The 9,296-nt window shown below is 38.6% G+C and overlaps 1 protein-coding gene across 1 annotated transcript in view; it reads right to left on the bottom strand.

Moving 5' to 3' along the window:
• Position 1: 1 nt before the first annotated feature.
• The window catches only part of LOC112564860 (serine/threonine-protein kinase 10-like), a 43,932-nt gene continuing 34,637 nt past the window's right edge, over positions 2-9,296 (bottom strand). Inside the window, 9 exon segments of the mRNA XM_025239939.1 lie at positions 2-5,154; positions 5,325-5,438; positions 5,701-5,826; positions 6,310-6,498; positions 6,716-6,840; positions 7,091-7,220; positions 7,603-7,749; positions 8,103-8,231; positions 8,666-8,789. Of these exon segments, the coding sequence (XP_025095724.1) occupies positions 4,975-5,154; positions 5,325-5,438; positions 5,701-5,826; positions 6,310-6,498; positions 6,716-6,840; positions 7,091-7,220; positions 7,603-7,749; positions 8,103-8,231; positions 8,666-8,789 (1,264 nt within the window). The 3' untranslated portion in view covers positions 2-4,974.

Genomic DNA, 9,296 nt, shown 5'->3' with positions numbered 1-9,296 from the left:
CTGTTCCATAAATATGTTTATTCAATGACCTGTAGGCAGTTTGTGAAATCATACTTGTCTAACACTTGTGACGGACAGCGCCATAGAACAAAGTAGAAATTGTCTTCCTTATGCTCCTGCCTCAAGCTCAGGAGGCAAGATTTCATTTTAGTTTATGGAAACATTAACTTAAAACCTGTTGAGGAGCAATAACACTGCAAAAAATCCTTAAACTGATTTAGACATTGTACAGCCATCCACCAGCACTCAGAACTATAGGACTGAGGTAGTAGCAGCTCGCAACAAAGTGTGGTCCTAAGGTGCAAAGAGCTACTGATCTTGGTGATCAGCAGACACCTGAGATGTCATTTTGCATCTACTCCATAGCTTGGAGGACCGCCCAATAACCACTCCTTTGCTAGTAGTTATTGGGAAGAAGTAAATGGACCATGGAGGCGAATAGGTATCTCAGCTCTATATTTAGGGCTCTAGGAAATTATTTGGTGTCTTCATATTATGAACAGATAGAAAAAAACTTCTTCACAATCTGGAGACTGATTTCTTCAGTTTATTAATACCACCAGAAAGAGACCTGGGGAGAAATCCCTTATGCAAATGGGGCAGCACATAAAGTTCTCGCAGTAATATTAATCACAATAATGCATAAAATGTGAAGCTTTTCTGACAAAACAAAGAAATATCAGAAGTGATGAACTGACTTCATTATTAATAAGAGAGTAGCCATTTTAACTGCAGAATATGTGAGCTTGAATAATCTTTTTAATTTCCTTGTTCAACTCCAATAGCAGTTTTTTCTTTCCACTTTATATATTAGTTCTTTATATATTCCAAGTACACAGAATATCCTACTTTGACCTGTCAGGTATTGTTTCACTAGAAAATCTGTCTTGGTGATGACCAACCTGTGGATCTGTCCCTGTCCCAAGTTAATGTTATGTTTTATCTATTTGCTGATTGGAGGAAACCTACAAGCAGATAACGTTTGAAAGATTTACCCAGAAAAGTGTTTATTTAAGATTATTAAGTGCCACAGGCATAAAGGTTTGAAACTTTTCCCCCAAAATAAATAAGCTGCCAAAATGCTGAGTACACAAGCTTGTCTGGCTGATGAACACCCAGGACTGGTGTAAAAATCAGATTACAACATGTTAGTGTGAGATGATCCTTTTTTGCAGGCAAGAAAGTACAATGATCTATAAAATTACTTAGCTTCACCATGATCATAATATACAGACAAAATGTTTATCTTTTTGCTTATTTTTATGAAAGCGATCGCCATCTATTATTAGAGCAAAGTTATAAGACTGACAGATAAAATAAAAAGTTTGATGGACTTGATGACTCAAGCTTGAACAGAGAAAGTTACAAACTATAAATGAATGCCTGCTGGGCTTGAAAGAGTGAGCAACCACTTGCATGCACAACGCACTCCACAAATAGCTTACATCTTTCTGAAGCACACTCAGCGCATGGTACTGTACTTTCACCTACAAGGTCGAATCGCCAATTGTTCGTGTAAAAAAGCTCTACTAAAGGAGAGCAAAAGAAGACCAGCAAAAAAAAAAAAAGCATCTTTTTCATGGTGTGAAAATAGTAAATATATACGTATAAATTTATTTGAACCCCTAGTGCCACAAAACTATATTCTTGATTAGGTAATGTGAAATGGGCACACATTTCCATACAGTGAATATGTACAAAACTATAGACAAAGAAGCAACACCTGCTAATGTGCAATAAATCACCAGGGTTTCCTACAAAATATACAAATGTTTTGCAGCAGACTTAGTCAACAGCCTTCAGCACTAGATCATACATACTATGCATGTTTAAAACAATGTCTATTTTGCACCCATAACTATTTTCAGCCTGCAGGAAAGTGCAGAGGAAGATGTTCTAATTTAAATTTGGAAAAAAAAATTCATTAACAGCACACACAAGACTTATTTGATGTTTTCGTATGTTGATCTCTTCACTAAATGGCAATCAAACAGTGTTTGATGGATTTATTGACAGGGAAAAGGAAGAAATGCATAAGGTTAGAAGGGAAAGCAACTGATTGATTTCCATACCAAAAACATCACATCCCCCCCCACCCAATTTAAAAAAAAACAACAACAAAAAATACCCAGTCAAGATAAAGTGTTGGTACACTCTGTAAGTAAACAGCATACACCCAGCAAGAATCCAAAAGATTTAAAATGAAGGGATCTTGAACCATAGAACATAGGCTAAGGGTTACATGAAAAATCTAGCTGTTCTATGAAAGACAAGCTATTAAACATGGACTCAACTGAATATCTAACGTATGCATTTGACTCTTCCATCTACACATATCCATGCACAGATATGACATCCTGGCTTTGAGTTTTTGCTATGAACTGATGAAAATGTCAATATTTAAAGATTCATGTTTCATTAATAGGTGTTTAATTGCTCTGATTTTCTGAATATCTTGCAATGAGCTGAGCTAGGTCAATTAAAAAACTGCACCCTGGCAAATCAATCATCTATCTTCTGCAATCATAAACAGGTAACCCCGCATCAAGGAGGAAACTTGGTAGGGAGTTGTATTGCTTCAAACTCACAGTATAGACTGAAAAATCGTTGACACTAAAGGTAAAAGAAGAGATGTTTATGCTATACAGCCAAACTTCACATAAACAAAATACCTAAAATCATGCTATATTCAGAGCTTCTCCAGTGAGCTTGATGCTTCAAAATCTCATTCAACTAACCTGAACCTGTTTTTTAAATTCATTTGCTACAACATGAAAACAGCTCAATCTCTCTCTCTCTCAGGATCAAGTCACAAACTGTAATTTTGTCTACTATACTTGAACTGAGATTGTGAAACACTTTAAGCATCTATTACTCCTATACAGGTGAAGAAACCAGCAAACAGGCCTGTAAGGTGATTGATTCTGTTGCAGAGCTTGAAGACAACTTGTGACTGTTATGGTAACAGTGCATCAGCAAAGTGGAAATCATATCTGTGACAGTTTATCCTCACGAAAAGCAGAGAGAATTTGTACTATAGTTTGTCCAAGCTAATGTTCTTACTCAAAGAGTCTACTGCAATTCACACACACACAGCTACATCCATACACATATGCTTAAAAAAAACCAAAAAACCACTGGCATCCACAAATCACCATAAAGTCTAAAATTGCACCATAATCACAAAGAATATCAAGATATATACTTACAAATTCAATATGGAAGCCAGGAGGCAAGCAACTTGCTATTTTACCTTTTCTCAGACATAATGTATGTGATGCCACTACTTGTCACCTCGACTGGAAAGGTTTTTTGCTTAAAACCCTGTGTGCACAAGCCACATTGGTAGCAATGGGGCACAACAATAGCTTTGCTCATGTGAATTGTGTACAGAATATATATATTAAAAAAAAAAAAAATCGGTTGTTAAAAAAAAAAGCATACTTTTGGAATAAGTATCAACATTCCAGATTGTTCCTATCACCCGAGCAGCCTGAACATGTCATTGCCAATAGAGTTACAGTAACATGACTGTTATGGGCAACAAAGAATTAACCCCTCAGAGTTCATGATCGCCTCACAGCTTTTGCCATGTGATAAAAGGTCCCTGCCAGTCAGCCGCATTTCAGGAGCCACTGCAAGAAATGCAGTGAATCATCAGGAACAATACAAGAATAAGAGAAAAGAGAGAAAGAAACAGGGAGGTAGAGAGATGGACAAGAAGAACAAAGTAAAGTGTCTCTTACACAATGATTCTAGACACAAGGTTCGGTGACCATCAACACATCAACAACTGCAAACTTCAAGCAGGGAGTTAATAACATAAACAGCATCAAACAGCTCAAAGTTATGCTGTTTAGCTGTCAGTAATTGGTCTTCCAGCATTTGATTTGAACAGTCTCAAATTTTGTTATGTGCCAGTGTCCTCTTCAGCCCGTATGGCCACCACAAGTTAATCAATCTTGACAAAGAAAAGTTTCTCCTCACAGATTAATTACTAACGGAAGCCATAAAAAAGTTTTTTTTTAAACTCCCTGTGACATGTCGAGACAGTGGCAGCTGTAATTCTGTACAATGATGGATGCGAAAAAGTCTGTTTTTCTAGTCTGAGACACCAGAAAGACTATGGGATAATATGACTAAGATACAGACAAGAATCTGAATCTGCAGCACAACTGAAAATAAAATTCCCATACAAAGCAAGTAGAAGTGGGGAAAAAAAACCCAGACTGAGAGCAGGAGCTAATGAGGGGAATAGGAGGGTGGGAAGAAAACTTTAGCCGAAACTAATTTTAGTAAATATTCTTTACCCAATATTTATAAATTTCCCGTGTTTCTGCACCATTTGAAGTCAGAATGTCAATCTATATCAATGTTATAATTTTCTCTGACCACATCAGCATAAAAATGTAACTTTTTAAAAAATGAAAAGCAACAAAGTGCTCTATATTTATCAGCAATGAGTCTGAAAGAAAGTTATCTGTTTTTAACTGCTCTGAAACAAAGATTCCAGAGAAGTCTGTTGGGTTTTATGCTGGGTCAGCAATGACAGCTATGTCACGGCAACACAGAAGACATCGAATGCTGAATGATTAGTGAAGAAAGCTTCACAAAGGCTGGTAAGCAAAGTGTACCAGCACTACACTGTGACCTCAAGAGTCATCAACCCTCCTCCACCCCCACAAAAAAAACCCCTCTGATAACTCAAAAACATTTTACACACGTAAATGTCATGTTATGCAGTGTGAGCGGCCTGAGCACAGATGCAGAGTACTTGCTGCGCCTGCAGTATGTGAGGCGTTCATGTTCAGCAACCAGGCAGCATTGGCAAATGCTTGTTGACACTGTGCTGGCATGATATGAAAGCATACTTTTGACCACAAAAATCAGTTCATCAACAGCGACGATGCCTCATCCACATGTCATAAAAGATATCCTAGGATACCAGGAAGCATTTGGAGGTGAGATGCAGGCCTAGATGATGGTGGAGTGCCGGGAGGACAAAGAGGAGAGACTATCTTTGCTGCGGATGCTGCTGCTGCTGGAACTGCTAAACAGATGGTGCATACCCGGTGCCTCTGACTCGCCTAATGCTGCCGCCCCATAAAATTTTTCCTGTTCCTCCCTCTGGCGGTGGAATTCTTCTTCCAGTTTCTAGAGACAGGCATAAAGTCCAGTGTAGATTGTTTTAATAGGTAATTATACTTCATGCTGAGATTAGAACAATGCATCATATGTTTTATGCCAAAGACATATAAAACAAAATCATCCAAGTTATACAGAGTACCCAAGAAAATAAAAAAGCACTGAAGCAAAAAGTTCACCTGTTTTCGTGGAATGAGGTTGGCTTTCCATTCCCGCAGTTCGTTGTTGTATTGCTCATCCAGCTCCTTGATTTTCTGTGTCTCTTGTTCCATCAGCAACTTGCGCTTCTCCGCCTGAACAGCAACATACACTATTCTTTAGCTTAAGTTAGTTTTGAAAAATAATGCCTAGTGACTGCATGAATTAAAAATCTTCATCAACTTTAAATGATTTATATACCATGCACACCTATCTAAAGGCATCAACAGAGATATGTATTTAATTGACCACCCAACCTTAATGTGCACACATTCATGCACCCATCACCCCACCCCCCAACCACCCAAACCCAAAATGCATGCATACCCCACAAACCTCCTCACACCATAAACACACCTGTAATTGCTCAAGCTCCCGTAGAGAGGTCTCGTTTTTGAAGACCAGTTCCTCCCATTGCTTCTTGTGTTTCTCCTCTTGTCTCTGTTGTTCAGCTTTCATGCGTTTCTTCTCGTTTTCTTCAAACTGCAACAACCACCACCTTAGTGACCCTGTATTCACTCTATTAGGCCTAAACTGGTTCCTTTCTAACTTCCCCATTTCCCATTTTTGGAACAGTGTTCTAAACTACAGAATCATTGTAATAAAACATGATCACATCCTTAGACATATATTTACACACCATAATTAACAATTCACACACAGCCCTTTCCTTTAACTTGATGTCCTCCAGAATAAAGACCATTGAGATTACTTTGCTATTGCAGACAGGAAGAAAGACCAGGAATGACAGATATCAAGAACACTGGAGGTCAGCACAAATGGCTGAAACCAGGTCAAGAGAATTTACTCTTACAGATGCATCCACACACACCTCCCCTTCTCTGCTGTCCTGTTTTTCCTTCCCCACAACAGCATTTCAAAGAGACAGCTGCAGTTTCCTTTCCCCTCCCCTACACCTCTTCTGTACTATCAAGAAGAGGAAGACAAGACAGAAGGGATATCCACCTGCTTTATTTTGATCTTGTCATCCTCAGGGGTGCCAATAGTGGAGAGACGTAGGCTTTGTTTGAACATCTGAGCTCGAGTCTTGGCTTCAGCTTTGAGAATTTTTGGCAGGCGTCGCTTCTCTAGAGTATGGCGTGTCAACATCTCTTCCTCTTTTTTAGAGTTGTAGCGCTTCATCTGCTCATTCTCCTGCTCAGACACAAGAACACACCTGCAATATCTCAGCCTGTGACATGCATGGGCATCTCCTCCCACTCCTAACACACAGATACTCTGCCAGCAACAGGATTCCTGTATTCTCCTTTCCCAGTTTCAAAAAGCCATCCTTCATGTTAATTTTTCAACAGTCACAGTTACACATTTGGCAGAGTGGAAAGCCATTGAGTTTGAGTGCAAGAATGCTAACCTTCTGGTGGCGAGTGAGCATCTGGTGTCGCTTGAGGAAGAACATGTCTTTCAGCTGTCCCTTGGCCAGCTGGTGCTTCTCATGTAGCTGCTGCTTCTCCATTTCCCACACGGCTGCCTCACGTGCTGCGTGTGCACAGAAATGGCAAGTGTCACCACAACGTTTAATTAAATTAAAACCCTTCAGTTTTCAAAGTCTCTTACAAATCCTGTAATATACAGTTTCCATGTGATGGCAGTGTGGTTAAAAATGGTGCTGTTAAGGAATTTTGATCAGCTTCTTTTATTCTACAAACATGACAGACAACTTTCCATCCTTGATAAGAGTCTGATCAATATTAAAATAGCTGGAATACTACAAACAATATAAACTTACCCCTCAGAAGCTGTTGTTTCTGCTGAAGAAACTGACTCTCTAACATTGCAATCTTCTGTCTGTGCTGGTCTGCTAGCTGCTTCATGTGTTTTTCTAGACGCTCTGACTGTGCTTCCAGGAAGACACGTTCCTGTTTTCAGATAACAAATTCTGTATTTACTTTACAGCACAAAGTTACTGCCTAGTACATTTCCAAGACTTGTAGGTACATCTAATACACTGTTATATCTTTAAAGTCAAGAAATAATTAGATTAGCTAATTAAATAATAAACTTTGAATTACATAATGTAGTTCAGTCTGTAGCAGGTGTCCCATGCCTATATCTCATTTCATAACAAAAACAAACAAAATTATACCATCAACAACCTGCAGCTTATCACCAGATTTATAACTTTGCACAGTGACAGATGAAAGAACCTAAAGACATAGGTACTTTGTCTGACATTGTGAAGAAACCTAGAGAAATATGCACTTTATCTGACAGAATTAAGGGACCTAAAGACAGCCATACTTTGTCCTGAAGATCAATCTCCTTGGCTTCCCGTGCCTTGCGCATATTCTCCTTTTTGTCACCTCCCCTGGACATCATCTCCAATTCCTGCTTCAGCAGCTTCATCTCCTGCTTTTGCTTTTCACGAAACATCTTCAGCTCCTTATCCTGAGGACAAACCATCAGCAGGACAAACTTTATGTCATTGATCGAAAAAAGTGTTTCATGGTACAGTACATTTTCTGTTTACTGGAAGTAATTTGCAGAAAAAAATCCTTTCATTGTCAGAAACGCTCAAAGCATGGCAAATGTGTAAGTAATGCAGAATGTGGCTTACAGCCTGCAAACACTGGGGGGTGGAAAGTGGAAGCTATACTGAAGTGTAGCTCAGAAAAATTAACCTTTTTTTTAAAATGTTGATCTCTGGCTCACAAGAACATTCATACACAGTTTTGGTAGGAGCCATGAAACAAATATGTAATAAGTACAAATAGTTCTTCATCTTTATCAACTTGTTTAACCTGCTCGGCTTTGATGCGTTTGGCTGTTGCCTTCATGTCTTGCTGCTGTGCCAGCTCTGCCTTCTCCACAGCCTGTTTCTGTTGCTTGGTAAGGGTTTCCATATCTTGGTCATAGTTCTTGAGTAGAGTCTACAAAATGACAGACAAATTGGTATTCAAGTATTTGAAAGGAATATTCTAAAGCTTTAAACTGACTGGAAATGAAAGAAAAATACAACGAAATATTTGCATAATTTATCTGTGAAAGATAAATATGGCTATTTAATGTTCCCAGCTCTGAGGGATTTACATCTGAACTGAATAGCTGCCTCACATGATCCAAAAAGTTGCAGTTTTAACAATAGGTTGGCTGCATATCACTGTTCATCTCTACAAGTACAATGGTTGATACTGCTAAACACTGATCAGATTCTAGTGATGAACAGTTCCCAACAAATTTTATAGAAATGTAAATTTGTGATAACTATATTAAAAAGAATCAAAGACAGGACATAAATACTGGAAAAGCCTTTTCAACTCTAAAATAAGTGCTAAAATAATCCTTCAAATTTAAAGTCACACACCTGCATATCAGACTCAAATTTGCGTTCCTGGGCATCTAAGTCAACCTGGTTCTTGTACAGAAGGTCCTGATATTGTTTGTTTTCTTGCTTTTGAAGAAGTTTCAACTCTCGCAGGTCTTGTTTCCTGTAACATTATGACAAGTAAGCACACACACACAAACAAGCATGCATGCACATGCACTTTGAGAAAGACTGTACTAAAAAAGCCCTAAATGCATGGGTAACAACTATAACAACTGGGTATCCTGCATATAACATGTATGCATACATATGCGTGTGCATGCACACATACCTCCTAGATCGATTAACTGGAATACTCAGTCCAACGATTCTATCTCCCCTCTGACAGACAACTGATGCTGATTACCTTGTAATATGATGCTGCAATGGTAAAAGCTAGGAACGAAATGCCATCACAAGCTGCATTTCCTGTGATGTCTACCTCGCATAAACAAGTAACTGATCTTCTATCAACACTTCTGCAACATCTAAGGATGAAGTCTTCCAACAAATTATTTTATTTTATGAGCAACGCTGAAGCATTCTGGTAACATAATCTGGTAACATAATCTCATCAACAGAAATAAATGGGAAAATGCTGGTTTCTCTAGCATTGCCACTCACACAAAAA

This window comes from Pomacea canaliculata, linkage group LG5 (assembly GCF_003073045.1).
Source record: "Pomacea canaliculata isolate SZHN2017 linkage group LG5, ASM307304v1, whole genome shotgun sequence".
NCBI lineage: Eukaryota > Metazoa > Mollusca > Gastropoda > Architaenioglossa > Ampullariidae > Pomacea > Pomacea canaliculata.
The sequence above is the reverse complement of the archived record's forward strand: the minus strand, read 5'-3'. Positions and strand labels throughout refer to the sequence as shown.